Source organism: Colobus angolensis, unplaced genomic scaffold (genome assembly GCF_000951035.1).
Source record: "Colobus angolensis palliatus isolate OR3802 unplaced genomic scaffold, Cang.pa_1.0 Scaffold249, whole genome shotgun sequence".
NCBI lineage: Eukaryota > Metazoa > Chordata > Mammalia > Primates > Cercopithecidae > Colobus > Colobus angolensis.
The window spans coordinates 1,447,685-1,465,904 of NW_012115699.1; the positions used below are offsets into that span (position 1 = coordinate 1,447,685).

Sequence of the window (18,220 nt, forward strand, 5' to 3'; positions counted from 1 at the left end):
GTTACTGCCTAGTGATGTCGTAGCACAATACACTACCTTTTCTATGGGTTGGTATGTTTAGGTAGACAAAAACTTGCCATTGTGTTCCAAATTGCCTACAGTATTTAGTACACTTACATGCTGTACAGGTTTGTAGTCAAGGAGTAACAGGGTATTCCATATATAGCCTAAGTGTATTGTAGGTTATACTATCTAGATTTGTGTAAGTTCTTACACATTGTTCATGATGTTTGCACAATGACAAAATCACCCAGTGATACATTTCTCAGAATGTATCCCCATTGTCAAGCGATGTATTTCTGTACTCTCATGGCATTAATGTTCTTTACTAGCTCTTAAGACAGTTTATAGTTATACAATGATTTGAATAATCATTGGATTAATGTCTTATTTATACTAATTTCTCCCAATTGACTGTAAGCTCCTGGAGGACAGAAATAGTGTTTGATTCTTGCTATTGTATCCCTGAAGCTCAGGTATATATGATGTAGGAGCTCTATAAATATTTAGATCTACATTTACAAGCATGAGGGTGTTCATAAACGTGTCAGTAGAAGACAACAATAAAGAAAAGTCATGATAAAAATAAAATGTGCCCAACTTGACTTGTATTAAAAATAATGTTAGAAACCAATAACTTATATGCAATAAGAACACGTTAGCGGCACAAAGTAAGATTTATTTCTATTTCTTCTTCGATAGTATCTACTTGCTTGTCTTACTTGTATAGTTTATGGGAAGGGAGGGCCTGGAATAAATGAAACTCAATGTTTTAAAAGAAAAGTTAAATTTAAAAAAATTGCAACGTTTATCTATGTTTTTTCTCTTAAATGTTAATTATTGAGATCCTTAAATCAACAGCTATATTAATCACAGTCTGGTCAAATGTCTTACAAAATGCACAGCCAAGTGAAAAAGTCTGCATTGCTATACTTTGCTTATCTGTTACATTTCCCAGGGTTTTGCCAAAATCTGTGCCCATGAGGATGTGTCTCCTCGGGAAACTATGTAGTATGCCAGGAAAAAGATGGAGCACCGAGGTTCTGCTCACTGAGAACCGCTGCAGTGCTCCCTCCCCTGCTCTGCCCGGAGCTGGCGTTTGCCTTGATCACCCCAGAAAGGAGTACACAGCTGGGGTTCTTTCTCTGCTTTTATATCATTGTCTGGCAAAGCCCTTAAGCTGAAGGGGTAAAAGTGTTCAAACTACTGTGAAGACTCCATTCCCATTAGTTTTCTGTGTCAAAAACGTATTGTGTTATTTCTTTTATTCTTTTGCCTCACCTGAAAGTCTCAGTGAAAGTCCTGTGCTACTGTGTGATGAGTAAACAGAGAAAAATAAGGAATTGATATTATTTAGGAAATTGGTTGGCAGAAAAGCTTCTCACTGAAGTTCACTTATTTCAGTCAACAGAATTTTAGAAAATACTCATTTCACTTATTCATGGCCCTGAACCTAAACTTTAAAAGACAGCATTAAAAGTTAAAGCTTATGTGAGTTGTATTTTATAGCAAAGATGTAAAACCATTAAGTGAAATGTTAGCAAGTAAATCTAGTAGTGTGCTAAAAGGACAAAGCACAAGATCAGGTATTGTTTATTCTAGGAGTTCTAGAACAGTTGAAGATTAGGAAAGCAGGCAATAGGGTAAAATGTATTGATAGATGCCAAAAACACAATTGGCAAATTAAATATCTAGATTTGATTAAATCTCTTAGTAAACTAGAAATTAAATGATGTAATTTTTAAACGTCTGTCTTAAGCCAATGGGCAACATATTTAACAATTATATTAAGAGAAACATTACCATCACAGGTTAAAAAAAGGTGCTTATGATCATGAGTTTTAATTAACTTGTTCTAAAAGATCTAATAAAAAAAGTAAAGGACACAGACACTAGATGTAAGATTAAAGATGACAATGATTTATAGATTATGCCATTATCTGAGGAAAACCTGAGAAAAAAAAACAGAAAAATCATTAGAGCTTCAATTGAATTACAGGACTTATTAAGATAGCTAGTTTCAAAATAACTATTAAAAAATCAATAACCTTCTAGTACACCAATAATAATCCATTAAAAAAAAAAACAAGGGGAAATATTGTATTTTCATTAGCAACCAAAAATGTTAAATTTATATTTATAATTTATCTACAACATATGTAGTAATATATATTAGCTTCTATATTATGTATTCTGCAATATGTAACAAAGCTTTTTAAAAAATGTGTGGGATCTATAGAAGAAAAGTGTAAAATCCTATAAAGCATGTTAAAAGTTCGACTACATGGACTATGCATCATGTTCATACACTGAAAAAAAACTTGATATGCTAATAATTCTTTCCAAAGCTAATTTCTAAATTTAATGCGTCTATTGTATTTCCAGTAAAAATTTCAACATGACTTATCCATAGGAGTATTTTAGATTATGAATCCAGAACTTATCAGGAAGCATATATGCATGTTGATACGATTAAAGAAATTGTCAACAAAGTAGATAGATCAGAGAAAGCCTAAACATAAATAAAATTCATTGTAGGACAAAGTAATATTTCAAATCTGTAGGGAAATGATCAATCAATAAATGGTGTTTGAACAATAGGATAAACTTACATGGCATTTAAAAAAGAGGTAATCTAATTATATTAAATCATTGGAGTGGAATATTAAATAAGAACTTCTAAATTATGAAAAGTATAGTAAATGAAATTATTTATGCATATTTGTCTACTGTTGAGCTGAGGAAGGTCTTTTTAAGCATAATAACAAAGGGAGAAAGCACGAAAGAGAAGGCAGATAGAAATAACAACATAAAATAATATAAAATAATCACTGAAAAAGAAATGAACATTTTAACCTGAAATATAAAAACTTTTTGCCTCACATACCAGTCAAAAGGTTATAGCCTTTAATACAGCCTCAACATATAGTTTCTGCAATTCAATATGGAATTTAAAAATTAAGATTTAAATTTAAAACTCTATTAATTCACAAATACAAAAGAATAACAAATATATTAAAATATACTCACTAGTAAGAAATGCAAACATAACTAACATTTTAATCTTTTAAATTGAAAAAGATTTTTGTAAAATTGTTAGGAATATGGATAAAGGAACACTCCATATGTTGGATCTATATATTCTGATTCATGCTGCAAGTTACTAAAGCTTTCTGAAGAGTGACTTAACAGAATGAAGCAAAAGGCTTAAGATGGCTAATACTCTGAACAAACAACTTTTCTTCTAAGAACTTATCCTAATAATCATCCATGTGTGCTAGTTTTGCTAAAACATATTGATGACAAATTATATGTTGTAGCAAAATCTCAAAACATCCCCAGGGTTTAAGCATGAGGGATTATTTAAATTATGATACTTTGTAACCACTTGGCATGATCTTATAGAATAAAGTTTACTACATAAAATATTTCTCACTTTATTATGTAAAACAAAAATAAAATTGTATATGCTGTAGGACTATAATTATGAAGATTCTATGCATAGAAAGAAAGTCTTGGGCTGGGCATAGTAGCTCACGCCTGTAATCCTAGCACTTTGTGAGGCTGAGGTGGGCGGATCACGAGGTCAAGAGAGCAACACCATTCTGTCTAACATGGTGAAACTCTGTCTCCACCAAAAACACAAAAATTAACTGGGTGTGGTGGCTTGCACCTGTAATTCCAGCTACTCAGGAGGCTGAGGCAGGAGAATTGCTTGAACCTGGGAGGCGGAGATTGCAGTGAGCTGAGATCATGCCATTGCATTCCACCTGGGCAACAGAGCAAGACTCTGTCTCAAAAAAAAAAAAAAAAAAAAAAAAAAGAAAGAAAGAAAAAGAAAAAGAAAGAAAGAAGTCTTGGCTTGAAATAATTCCTAAGATTTGACAATAGTGGTGCTTGGGCAGCGAGATGAGCATTGATTTTACATTTATTTTTCTTCAAAGTATTTTTTTGTAAGTTGCTAATTCTTTTTAATATGTAATATTTTATGATTTATCCATAATTTAAGTATATTAAACTATAATTTAAACTAAAATGTGATCAGAAAAACATTGGAGTTGTGCAGGTAATATTCAACAGTAAGTTATTTTTCTTAAAAAAAGAAAAAAAGGTGGCTTAAGTTCTTACCTAAATGAACAGCCTCAAGAATCCTTTCAGGATCCTTCTGGACTCATCTGCTTAATCAGAATGTTAGTAATTTGCATTTTTTCTATTGCTGTACTCATCAACTGTTTTATATACAGCAGTTTTTGTTTTCATCTGTTTCATCTCCATTTTTCAGTCACTGACATTTATTGAAGCTGTGCTATTTTCAAAATGCTGAGGAAGGATTGGGAGGAAATGAAGCAAGGAATTTTTATCCAGGTGTAGACAGAAAAAAAGAAAGGAAAGATGCAGACAAAGAAAAAAGGATGAAAGCTTCCAGATGACATGTGGGTCCAGACAGACCCTGGCAGAAAGCCCAGCTCTTGGAAAACTGGCCCTCACTCCAGGATTTGTAAACAGCACAAATTCATTGATGAAGATGCAGGAGAGGTGAAGAATTTGCTTTGGCCATCTCAGCAGCACTGCCCTGCTGCCCTTAACCCCAACCCACTGGACTGGCTGAGAATATATTCTACAGTCCCTTCTTAACATCCTTCCAGGTTGTAAAGATATTATATATTTATCAAGACAATTAGTGACTTATAAGAAGTCTGAAGAAGACGGAAGCAAATACCCAAACAGATACAGAATTCACTAGCACCTCAGGGCAAAGGTAATTCCGCCTGTGACAGGAAAAGGTCTTTCAACAGCAGTTTGACAGCTCATGGTGACAGACCCCTCCCTTGCCCGCCCCCCAGTATCCTCCAGCAGATCCCTTGGGGCATACCTGGGACTATTTTTTGAAAGCCAAACTCTGGATACTTCTGTATTACCTCAACTCCAGCACCTCTTACATTCCGTATTGGCACAGTTCCGAGGACTAAGTTTGTTTTAATTATCTACAATCTTTCCTGTTCAAGGAGTAGGTAACTAGAATGAACACATTCCCGTTTTAAGATACAAATAGGACCTTGCAGGTAGAAAGACGTCCATATTGTTTGTACCTTAGTGTGATTTTAATTAGCTGCTCTTCTCTTGGTTCAACTCAACTTACTAAATTGAATTGGCTCTGAAGGGAATGGAGCAGTAATTTGGGATCCTGCATTTGTGAGGCAGGATTGGGGAGCGCCTCAATGCACACTCTAGCTGGTTATAGCATTATTGGAGGGAAACCACCAAAAACGAAGGGGATAGTATTTGTGCCTTCTTTGCATTCTGCCTAAAGTCTTAGGATGCCAGTGTCCTAATTGGATCATTGAAAATCTATGATGGCTTTGATTTGGCAGGTAATCTAGCTGAATCTTTAACACATTGACTTCCAGACCCCTCATCATTCTAGCTGGGAAGAGAAAGGAACTTCAGGAACAAATTTAAAAAATGAAATTTGTTAAATGATGAAAATTTCTGTGAAGTTTTCTTTTATCTTCCTAGCTCATGTTTGAAGAACCCAGCTAAGTTGTTGAGCTAACTCGTATTTCAAGCCCAGGGCTGCATTCATTTTGGTTCCCATCACAAATTCTAAAGGCATTTGAACTTTCCCCTTGGCTCGCTGGGACTATTTAGAAGAGTATCTCAGTTGTTTGTAGGGTTTTCTTTTGTTTAAACATTTTCAGAGTCAGACAAATTCTTTTATGAAAACATATTAACTATTCAAGTGGATGTTTCTCCACAGCAAAATAAAATTAGTAAATCATACAAAGTGGGTATTTAAGCTGATGCTCCTAATCTCCTCACATGCCACTCAATGTGCACATGAGGGTTTTAAAAATTAGTGTCTCAATTATATTCTATGATAGAGAGAACAGAGGTGTTGCCAGCATGACTGCTCAGCACCCTCCCCTCATGAGCTCAGGCAGCTGTGTGATTTGTGAAGGTGGCTGCCCATCAGTCCATCTGTGGCTTAGGGCACTGGGCTGAGCTGTAAAGGCAGAGTATCATTGCAGATTATTTTTTATTATTTGAAATAATGGCGATAAAGTGGAAGGGAAGGTGAAGAAACCCAGCACTCCTAGAGCCATGAAAAAGCCATAAGGCTCTGGCCTGAAGGGGAAACCCAGTTAATCTAAAGAAGGAATCTCTAATCATCCGGTTGAAGGATTCAAGGGTACTAGATGGTTTTCAGGCTCCAGGAAGAAGGTCCCTGCCACTGACGACCTCATGCCAAGAGGCAAGGAAGCTGCTATGTAGACCTTCTTTATAAGAGTACAGTTTGGAACCATACCGAGAGCCTGGTTTTGTTAACCCAACACATACTACCCTATTTTTGATGATTTATGTGGGTAAATAGGATACACCCAGAAAAAATCTGGCACATATTTTTCATGACCTCAAAATCTCAAAAAGGCAACTTCAGGACAAGGTCTTGTGGTGATTCTTTTTTCTTTTTGGTCATTTTTTCCATGTTAATAGAAAGGTAAAATGTAGGATATAGTTAAATTTAATCAGGTAGATAAAGGATGCAAACTAGGGGTGGGGTGAGGCTGTGCATGATTCCATCTGTGTGAATCAGTTAAGGATTTACACTGGAACTACAAAACTCGATTCCAGTGGAAAAGCGTGAGTGGACTCTGTAGGCACCAGGCAGACGGAGCTTCACCGTGAGAGGGGCTCAGGTATTGGGATGCAGCTCTGGGCAAGACCCCTGTGAGGCATTGCCAGATTTGGGTCTCCAACTAAACCCCTGATTCCAGAACCTTGGCTGCCTCTTACAGAGAAGATGATTCTACCACTTTTGTTTGTATAACTTTGTAACCCTAAGAAGACATTTTAAAAAAGTAAGTAGGCAATAAAGAAATGGTACTTCTATGTAAGTAGTGCATGTGTAGTAGTGAGTTCTGTGATCGATACACGTTCCTTTGTATGTGATTTGCTTTTAAGATGTTGGAAATGAGAATCTGATATATTAGAGAATTTGACTTACAAGATTTGCAATTTTAATTGTAACACCTAGGAGGATTTAACGAATTAATTTTGTAGTCAATGTTTGGATGCTCAGGAGAACCTGAATTTATCCGTTTAATTCTCAGGAGGTTGAAATGCTTTAAGATAATTTGTATGCTAAATTTAGAAGTTTTGATTTATTAGTCTTACAAGAGCTAAGTAAGTCCTGTGAAAGGTTTTGTTTCTTCTGTTTGTAAGTCTTCCTGTTAGGGATTTTAAGATTTTAACAAAGCCAGATGTATCAAATTTGTGAGTATAGTTTGAAATGCTTAGAGGAATTTAATTAATCAAGTTTATAAATACTGTTTACATTTTTAAAGATTATTTGATTTGTTAAGCTTATAAAAATTGTGACTAACAAAAATATGTAAGGTTGATTTGATTAAGTTTGAAAATTGTGTTCAAATATTTAGTTGGAAGTATTCTGTCTCATGTTTAACAATTTATTGAGCTTTAGTCAAAGAACAAAGGCAAACGAATGTTTCATACTTTAACACACACAAACTAGATTTATAAGAAAACTTCCATGATTTATAAGAAAACTTAGTTCAAAGGCTAAAAAACACTGTAACTTCAACAAATTGAATATCAGTTAAAACTCATGCAGCTGTAAGAGCTTTTTGCAATGAATGCATTCTCATTCAGATATTAAATAATGATTCTCACTCCATATAAGGGTGGTGACTTTGCGACATAAAGGATTGGAAATGAATGTTTAGGGGATGGTATAAAAGAAAACATTTGTGTTTTCTGGACCATGATATACAACTGGTAGATTGTGTGTACATTTCCAAAGATGGAAAGAATGCTGAAAAGCATTTAGCAAGAGATTTGCTGACCTAGTCAGGACAGTTTTAAACTACCATCTTTAGGGGGAAGAACATAAGTGTTTACCCTGTAGCTATTGTACTTGATGTAGAAGGAATCCAGGAGGAGGCTGAGACAAGAATGGACTTGTATAATGGATATGATTGTTTGTCACAGTTTACTAGAGAGCATAATATTAATTACTATTAACTGATATTTTAGAGGATGTCAGGCAATAAGTTAGAGGCTTTTCAAATCTTTCCCTCTCTCCTTGCAACAGTATTCTACAAGGTAAGTTTCATTATATCCATTTTATCAGTTGAGGAAACTGGGGGCCCAGATAGGTTAAATACCTTGCATATGTACACACGGTTAGTAAGTGGTAGAACCAGCACTGGAACCCATCACCTGGGCTCTTGCTTAACCATTCTACTGCCAAAGGCTAGGAGTAAGGTTATTAAAGGGCATGCTCATACAAAGGACATGAAAGGCACTCAACAGGGAATCCCAAATATTAAACATAGTGATAAAGCTGAATTGGAAAGTAGATTAAGAACTATACAAAAGAAGGGCAGGAGATGAGGCCTAGGGCTGTTTAGACAAATTTCCTTGAGCAGTTCATATGCTGCGTTAAAACGCATGCTGATGAGTATGTCTCCAGGCCATCATTAAAGCACCTCTTCATCCTTGGTACTCCTCATCCAGACAGCCTCATATTTCCCCTTCCACTGAGGTGGAATTGAAGTCTCTCAAGGTGGCAAGAGGGAAGTTTGGGGCAATGTAAGCCAGTTCCCCAGTCTGTCTCACATACGTAGGACCTCACATGCACCACTGCATGCTGGAATTTTCCTGTGTCTATGGTATTTTAATATGGAGTGAATAATCAGACAACTACTGCGGATGCAGGAGTTAGAGGGCTGGGTGGAGGGTAGGTTTCTTTTTTTTTTTTTTTTTTTTGAGACGGAATCTCGCTCTGTCGCCCAGGCTGGAGTGCAGTGGCCAGATCTCAGCTCACTGCAAGCTCCGCCTCCGGGTTTACGCCATTCTCCTGCCTCAGCCTCCCGAGTAGCTGGGACTACAGGCGCCCGCCATCTCGCCCGGCTAGCTTTTTGTATTTTTCAGTAGAGACGGGGTTTCATCGTGTTAGCCAGGATGGTCTCGATCTCCTGACCTCGAGATCCGCCCGTCTCGGCCTCCCAAAGTGCTGGCATTACAGGCTTGAGCCACCGCGCCCGGCCGGAGGGTAGGTTTCTGCTGGTTTCACCTCAGCAAGGACAGGTAAAGGGGAGAGTGCACCTGCTGCTAGTGGGGGGTGTTAGAGAAAAATCCAGGGGGTTGACAGCAGTTAGGCCAGGGAAGGGCCCATAAAATGGAGGAGGTGCTTATACTTTTCATCTGTCTGAGCTTCCGGTATGCCTGGGTAGACAGGAGGTAGGACGGAAATAATAAGTACCTCCTCCACTTGGAAGTCTTTTCCTGGGGCACAATACCTGTTGAAGGTGGCAAGGTGTGGGTCAGGTATCCTGTGAGGCTCAGTCAACTGGAGTGTGGAACAGGTAAGTGTGAGTTAGAAGCCATGGTTATTCTAGAACAGGGGATTCTGAATCAAAAGCATGCTATTTTGTAACAAACCTTTATGGTAGGTAGAAATTTGGCCCAGTTTTTCTTTTGCATCAAGGCACAGCATCATAAGTGTGCTGTATGGTCTGCCTGAGGCATGGCGTCTGGTTTTCAGATTTTGGCTGATGTGTGCAGAAGAGAAGCATGGTCAGTTTGCTCATGATGCACCCATTTTAATGAGTACCTACTCTGTGCCAGGCACTTGGATAGGTGCTGGGAACAGGAAACCAAACAAGGGATCCCTGTTTTCATGGAGCTTGCAGTCTACTGAGCAGGGAGGTGTGGGAGAGATAGACAAGGTACAGACATTTGCAACACCATGGGATAAACGCTGTGGAAATATAAGGACACTTCGGCTAGACTTGCAGGTCAAGGGCAGCATCTTAGTATAAGCACTAAGCTAAGTCAAAGAGGACACAAGGTCACTAGGGAGGATGCCAGTCCAAGGTGTCTAGGTGGTCCTAGACAGAGTGATGGTAGCAAGGTAGCTCCGTTCTGGTCATCTCCTTTTAAGAGGACCATTAACAAATGGAAATAACCAGTAGAGACTAATGATGATGTAAAGTTGGAGGAACCAGGGACAGTTAACCAGAGTTGGGGACACTTCAAGATAAATAGAAGCTTAATATCTTATCCTTATACTTACTGGAAAGCCTGCTCCATGGAAAAGGTCTGAGACAAGTAGGAGCAGTCTAAAACCAAAGAGGCAGATTTCATTTTAAGGAAAGGAATAATTTTGTGATGATTTAATAATTTATTGAATTTAACAAATGGAAAAAATTGAGTAGAATATTTAAGCAGAGTTTGGTACTTTTATAATGGCCCTGTTTGGAAAGTTGTGGGGTTGAACTTTTATTTAGGTGGAATATTGTCAATTTTCCTCAAAATATTGCCTCTAATATTTTCTCTTGTGTGATAGGACTCTTACATTGCTTTTCTGCCTCCAATGACAGTTTTCCTTAAATAAGTTATCATCCAAAAGCCACCAAGTGCAGGAACATGTAGGCAGATGTCTAAGGCACACAAAAGCAAATTGCATGGGTCTCCAAGCTGTGAGGGGGTGGAGAGTGGGAGGACAATGCTAAAAGAAATTGTTTCTAATCGCTCTTCTAGGTTGAAACAGAATCCTCATTGGCATCATGAGGATTAAATGAGATAATGGACTGGAGGGAACATAAATAAAAGGTATCATTATCAATTTTATTAACATAAAACTTCCTTTCTAGTTTCTAAATGATGGATATTAATAAATTATTATGAGTATTCCCAATCCAGTGTTCTTGAAATTAATTAAAAAACAAAACACATTCATTTCCCTGTGCCTTGCTGCCCCTCTTCCTCTTTGTCCTTTTCTTCCTCTTCTTTCTCTTCATTCTCTTTCATTCTGTCTCCTCCTTCTCTTTTCTCTCCCCTCCCTCCTCTCTCCCCTATTGCTCTCCCTCTCCTTCTGCTTCTCTTTTTACCAGGAAGTCTTTCCTATATTCCCAAGGGTAGTTCTTTGCTCTAACTCTGCTCTCTCTGCATGGCATTGATTGCATTGGGTTATATGCTGTTTGTGACCTTGTTACACTCCAAAGACTCAGATCACAATGGCAAAGTCACGTCTTACTGCCTCAGAATATGGCACACAGTAAGTGCTCAATAGCGGTTTGATGTATGGATGGATGGATGAGTGAGGAGAATGGCCATTCCCTTCACTGCCGTCTAATTTCATTTCCTCTTACCATTCTGTGCTGATACTGTCTCTTTGATCCCGGCTTTTCATTCTCTCCCACCTCACTTCTCAAGTTTCTTTTCAGGTATTCCAACTAATCATTGTATTTTAGCATTAAATTCAACATAGAGTATTCTTATTTTCTTCCAGGCAACTCCTCAATTCATTCCCTGATTCACCTGTGAATTCACTTCAGTTAAATCAATCTGTCATTGACCCGAGGCACTTTGCAACATTTGACTTCCATGCTTCTGTCATACAGCTTCTTCTACCTGAAATGTCATTTCTTTTTTTTATCATCTTCTCTAAAAATCTTATCTAATCATCAAGGACCAACTCAATTGCCCTGTCTTGAGGTTTTCCTTGATCATTCATCACTGCTGGGCAAGATGTCCCTCCTCTTGTCTCCTATAGAATATAACTGTACAACCCATATTAAATATTTTACTTAATACCTTATATTTTAGTTATCTCTAAATCAGTCTTATTTGCCCTCATATATAGCCCTTTGAGGGAAGAAACAAGGCTGTGAGTTAGGAAACATCACCTTACCTTGATGGCATCAACACTGAATATCTTTTTCTAAGTTTGATGGTGTTTCTGTCTCATGATTCTCATTCTAATTCAGCAACAATAATAGTAACAGCGTCTTGTGCTTTTACTATGTGCTTTTATGTTGAGAATTATTCTTTATTTGCATCGAATTAAAACTATGATTTCTTCCAGTTTCTTTAAAAAGTAACACCCTTGACCATTCAGGACACTGCAGGCTCCCAGGAGTCGGGAGAGAGTGTGGCGAGTGTAATGGAGCAGCTTCAGAGAGGAGGTGGGCATTGAACCTCTTGAGGAAAGGTCCTGAAATCTAAGTGACCCATCTAAGAATTAACAAACTCCATTTTGATCCACATCAGTGCTGACATTGGAAAAGACAGGGCCAGTTGTGGCCAATGAGCTTCTAGTGAATGGCCATTCACAGCATTACAGCAGTGCATGGTAATGGGTTTCCAGGGATATCTGAATTAGTGCAAAGGATCCTGGAATTTAATTCCCCCGCCAGGTGGGGTGAGGAAAGACTGCTCTGAGATAAACAATGAGATTGCAGTTCAGCCAACAAGGTAAAGTTCAAGGACAGATTGCAGGTCTAATAGAGACCTGGAAAGCAGGATATTTAAATCGGTAGCTGAGTATGGCTGAGACAGAGTGTGTAGACACCAGAGTTCGGTGGACAAAATTTTTGTGATTTATGCATGTTTTTGTTCTAGGTTCCTCTTTCACGTTATCAGCTCTCTCAGAGAACTCAATGCCTCTTTTGCCTTCAATCATTACTCTCTCTGGGTAACTATATGTTTTGGTCTCAGAGAGACCATCTCTATTTGGAGTCTGAGTGAGCAACTGTTACCTTTCATTTTGCTGAAATTATACTTGCCCCTACCAGGTAGAGAAGCAGTGATACCAGGTCAGTGCTTGTCTGAACCTCCCTGTTGCTCCTGTTGTTATGTGCATTATTTCAAATCAGGTTATCTGCTGCCCATTACCCAGTTCCCTGTAGGGCTTAGGGATTGCCTCCCTTCCTCTATTCCCTTCTTAGATTCTGCTCCACAGTACTTGCCAGAGCATCATAATAGAACCAGTAATTGTCACCAACTCCTGAAAACGGGGGCTAGGGGAATGAGGACATTGAGGGAGGGAGTCATCACCTCTCTGTGTCCCCCATTTTCAAATTTCATGAAACATCACACATACCTTTTAGTTTTATAGTTGTAAAGAATTTTTAAATTCTGAGAGAAATTATAGAGTTTCAAAAGCTAAAATCCCTGGTATTTGTTGGAGTTTAGATAGAGGTAAACCTGATCTTATTTAGCTATATTTGTCTCTAAAACATTTTTAAATTCTAGGTAACCACTGCCTTTAAAAAATAAAATTCTTTCTAACAGAGATATTTCTTCCCTCCTCTCCTCTCCTATCCCCTTCCCATTTCCCACTTTTCTTCCCTCTCCTCTCCTTCTCCTCTCTTCCTGTCCTTTCCCCCCTCCCTTTTTTCCCTTCCCTGCCCCTATCCCACCATTTATAGAAAGACTACAGGAAACATTTAAATTAGTACTGCAATCTGCAGCTGAAGTTTTTTCTCTGCATATACTTGGTTCTAATAGGGAACTTGGCAAAGTTAGTTTGACCCAACAATTCCTTTAAAAATCCTTTAAAATGAGAAGATATAGCTTTTTTAAAAAGTCATTTTATTTGATGTAGTAATTCTACTTATTGGCATCTATCCTAAGAAAATAATTAAGAAGGCAAAACAAAGTTATCATATATAAATATTCCTTAGATTATTAATTATAATCCCAAAAATCTAGGAATGAACTAAATACACAATAGTAGAGAAATGACTACATAAATAATAATAGCATATTCACATAATAGAATAGTATGAAGCCATTAATATCATGTTTCTGAAAACTTTTGAATAACACAGGAAGGTGTTATTAATGTCTTTCATTAATACCAATGGAAGAACGTAGGCTAAAAAATTATATAGAATCTAACCTCAATTATGTAGTGTACTAGTCATAAAAGAGAAATTCAAATGTTAGCAGGTGTTGTTTGTGGTCGGTTAGGTAAAGGGGACTGGATTTTTGTGCTCTTCATATTTCCCAAGTCTTCTGCAGTGAACAGGTTTAATTTTACAATCAGGAAAACCACACTGCTGTTATTTTTAAAGACTTGATTCAAAGGTTGTCTGTTAAAAATTCAAGGAATATACAAACAGCTGATTTAATATTTCCTCTTAGTCTGCATTTCCATGCTGGAGAAAGGAGAGATAACTTACAGGGAGAGGACTTAAATCCTCCTTTCTTTCCAGGAGAGAATGGATGACCACACATGTAGGAAATACATTCACTGGAAGGCCTGAGGGGATGAGTTTATAGTGTGCTCACCAGGCTAAGCAAGGAAAAACAGAAGGAGCACTTGGCAGACATGGAGACAGAGACCTGAAGTCTCATCCCTAATTCTGCCTTGAACTCTAATCATAGGCATGCCATTGATAACCTCCCTGGGCTGTATCTGTATGTTGGAAACATGGTGACATTCCCTGTTGCTGTCATTTCCTAAAGCTCTGGCATCTGAGAACTTTTGATCTCACTGAGCAGGTATCACAGAGGGTCAGGGCTCTGCGATGGTTTACTTGGAGAAAAACAACAATGGAGCTGAAATCTGGCTCCTTGCCCAATCCACTGTGCGGACTCTGACTCTTATCCCCACCCCTAACCTTCTAAGTTCCAGAGGAAAGATCAGGGCTGCAGAACATGTTTCTGTGTAAGCCAAACGGAGAGAGCTGTCTGCTGGTGCTCCATCAGCTACTGAAAGCTCCAGTTCACACTGACTGACAGGTCTTCCTAGAGCTTGTGCAAAGCCCCAGTGCAGAAAAAACAACCCCCTCCCCAAAAAGCTTCCCCTCTAATTTAGGGGGCATCAAGAGAGTGTGTGAAAGGCTTAAATAGCATCAGGTTTCACTACCCAGATATTCACTTATATATCATGCTATTGACTTTTTTAAGTTTAAGGAAGTTGTCATGAGATTAAAGGAGCATGTCAGTGCAGAAAGATTTACAGGTGTACCTCACTTTCAGCAAACTGAATATCTGAAAATCAGTGTAGTACAAAAGATAAATTTGCAAAGTAATTCATTTCACTCCCACTTTGAGTAATTGGTTTACCATCTACATTTAAAATATACACTGATTTTCCACAATCTGTTTTACATAAAACATAGTAAGCACATAGGAGCTACATATAGAGAGATGTACATGGAACTAGCAAATCAGTATTTGGACACCACTGCAAAGGATGGAAATGAAGATTGCCCTGATTCTAAAAGTGTTCATTGACTACAGGAGCTAAAAAAGGCTTCTGATAAATTGCAAGTTATAAACAATCTTTATGCAAAGAGGGTTAATAGTTTGGAATTTTTTTTTGAAGTTTTGTCTTAGCTCCTTCTTTGGGTTTCTCACATTCAGTTATCTCAGGAAGGACATCAAAAGAATCCATTTTTAAAATCACAGTGGTAGGTGTTTTAAACACACTTTCACATCCCAGGTAAACATTTAACACCTGTGCACACATAGACATACACATTGGAGACCTAAGATACTCACAAAGGAGACAATACCAATAGAGCTGTGCTACAATAATCAATTTTCCATCATGTTACCTGAAGAGCCATTTATTCCAGAATACCAGCCCCAGTGTTTGAAATGCCAACCTTTTCACTTTCAATCAGCTTCGGGAACCCTAACCTGTTGGTTGCAGGAACGGAAGAGCTCTCAAATAAATGCCTTTGCCAAGCATGTTTCTCTTGGATAAAGACAGGCTAAATACATAACTTTTACATTGTAGGAGAAATTTAGAGCACCTCTTGGTAAGCTCCCTGGATCCCTATCTGCAGAGTTTCTTAAGGATAGCATAGTTGTCTCTCATTCCTGAATGAGAATTCCTAGCATTATAGAGTAAACTGAATTAGAATTCTGAGTATCTTATGATACTGATGAAATGCTCTTTCACACACACACACACACACACACACAAACAACCAACCAACCAACCAACCAACAACAACAACAAAAAACTGGAGAGTTGCAGTGGGAGCAGAAAGTTCTAGAATCCTCTAGGTGTACTTAAAACATGAAGGCAACAAGAGGCTGTCTGACAGAATAATAGGCCGAGAGGAATTTACAAAGCCCCATCCAGGGTCTAGTCCCTTGACCAAGCCCTAGGTATTGTTTGCAGCCTGCAAGGGTAAAGGGGAGAAGGAATATATGAAAAGGAGCAAAGCAGAAGTTGAAAGTTTGGGAAGATGAGTGGAGAAGAGATGAAGAAAGGGGAGTTAAATGAAGAAAAGGGGGATGTGTGTTGAAAGGAAGAGAGATTAGTGATGGGTAAAAAAGAGGAGAAAAAATGTTAAAATAGATAAGATGAAGTTCCCATCAACAACTGACTCAGTTGATATCAGCAAAAAAAAACCCTCAGAGCATGGGTGGCCAATCTTCCCCTTGACCCATACCCCATCCAGCCCCAAACCTCATAGCAATGCCATGGTTCTCTATGAGCACTTTCTCGCCTTTTCACAAAGGCTAATCTCACCTATCAAAGGCCACAGCCGTCATGGAGTAGATACTGGCGAAGACAGCGGCGATGGGGAAGAAGTTGTGGAACTTGCAGTAGAACAGGCCGTAGTACCATTCGTTGTGGACAGCATAGGTGAAGTTCACCACTGTATTGAATGCAGCCATGGAGGCCTCCGCGAAGGCCAGGTTCACCAGAAAATAATTGGTCACTGTCCTCATTCTTTTGTGGGCTAAGATGATCCACATCACTACCACGTTGCCCACCACAGAGGTCACCACAATGACCGTATAGGCAGCTGCCCAAAGGACAATTTGCCAGGCTGGTTGCACGAACTGATTGGGTTCCGAGGTGTTAGTGGAGATGTTTGGGGAGAGGTCTGAGTCCACCGGGAGGACGTTATCCATTTTGAAGCTAGGTGGTAAAACCTTACTACCTGCACACAACCCCCTTCTGTAGTAGAGTCCTGTGGCTGGCGCCTGGGGCTCAGGGTCCTGCTTAAGTCGGACAGGAGGGTGGGAGGCTCTTTCTGGGCAGCACTCTTTTTGAAAGCCGAACTGGCGCTCAGAATATAAACGCTTCTGGATGCGCTGCCTGCCTGCCCGCGGTGGCTCTGAATTCCTCCACTTTCAAGCTTCAGGAGGCATTTGAGTTCAGAAGTCTGGAGACAGCATCTCTCTTGCGTTAAACTGAAAAAGGGAAAGAAATTCCACCGGTCATGGTTCTAAGAAGCAAGAGATCCCCGCCTTTATGATTTATGCACCTGCTGCTCCCTGCAACTCCTATTTCCCCTTCCTCCGCCGTGAAAGGCAAAGCCCTGTGCTATATGAGGACTTAGGAGCGAAGTGGGGGCCCACTGCAGCGCGACCTGTAAAAGTTCTGAGCCTATGGTCAGGATTCTGGAGCTCCGTGTCCAGCTGAGATTTTTCCTTCGCTTTTGCTGCCGCTGCCGCCGCCTGCAGTTTCGCGGGCACCTCTCGGTTCGGGTTGCTCAGCTCGGCAGTTAGCTGCGCACGAGGCTTTTATAACCCGCTGCAGAGACGTCACTGGGAAGGGGCAGTACCTGGGCTGCGTACTCGCCAGTCCCGGTGCGCAGCGCGGCAGCTGCGCCAGCTGTTGACAACTATCTCATTCCACCGCCGCAGCTACCACGCCTTTTGCTGCTTGCTACTTGCCGTGGGAGTCTGCGAGCCGGGAGCCCCACGCACTCCGCGAGGGGGCAGTAGGTGGCTTCGAAGTAACGGAGACAGATGTGGTCCGCAGCTGGAATCGTCGTTGCACTAGGGGTGCTGGGAGGAAGGCAAGATTTGGGAAACAGCTGGAGTGGAGGACAATCAGCTTCCAGGGAGGGAAGCCCAGAGCCCTGCGACAGCTCTGCAGAGGCGGCCTGCCTGTGGCAATGGGAAACGGGCATGTGTGGGTGCGATGTGCCAGCTCCGCGCTCCGGGCCGCACTCCAGCTACCGAGAAGCCCGAGGCGACTCCCTGGTCCAGGTGTCCCGAAAACAACTTTCCTGAGACTGTGTTTAGGAAACACCCCCACAAAATATCTAGCTCCATTCCCTGGCGAGCTGATTCACCTGGGAAGTGACAGACTCTAAGCTTTGAGGACACTTTCCTCAGCCACCCTGGTGCCTGGGCCCCTCGTTCCAGGAGAAGCTCCATTTGAGCCCTCCACCTGACCCCTCTGGATGAGCCTCTGCTCAAGCACTGGCGACAGGGCTGAGCTCCCTGCGAAGCTTGGTGAGTGCAGAAGCCACACTCATAGGCAGCTTGTCGCTCAGACGCGCGGCTCTGGGCTCTCCGCCAGCACCCACTGCGGCGCTGCGTTTGCCTCCCGGGGACCTGGCAGCCTCCGCCTCCGCGCCTGCCAAGCCTGCAGGCCAGAGCCGGGCCCGAGGTAGCATCGGTGATCCTTCTCCCTGTTCCCCTT

The 18,220-nt window shown here is 40.1% G+C and overlaps 1 protein-coding gene across 1 annotated transcript in view; it reads right to left on the reverse strand.

Moving 5' to 3' along the window:
- Window positions 1–17,485, reverse strand: part of TACR1 (tachykinin receptor 1) — a 154,436-nt gene extending 136,951 nt beyond the window's left edge. The window contains exon 1 of the mRNA XM_011946109.1: window positions 16,307–17,485. Coding sequence (XP_011801499.1) covers window positions 16,307–16,695 — 389 coding nt within the window. The 5' untranslated portion in view covers window positions 16,696–17,485. The remainder of the gene's footprint in view (window positions 1–16,306) is intronic.
- Window positions 17,486–18,220: the final 735 nt, after the last annotated feature.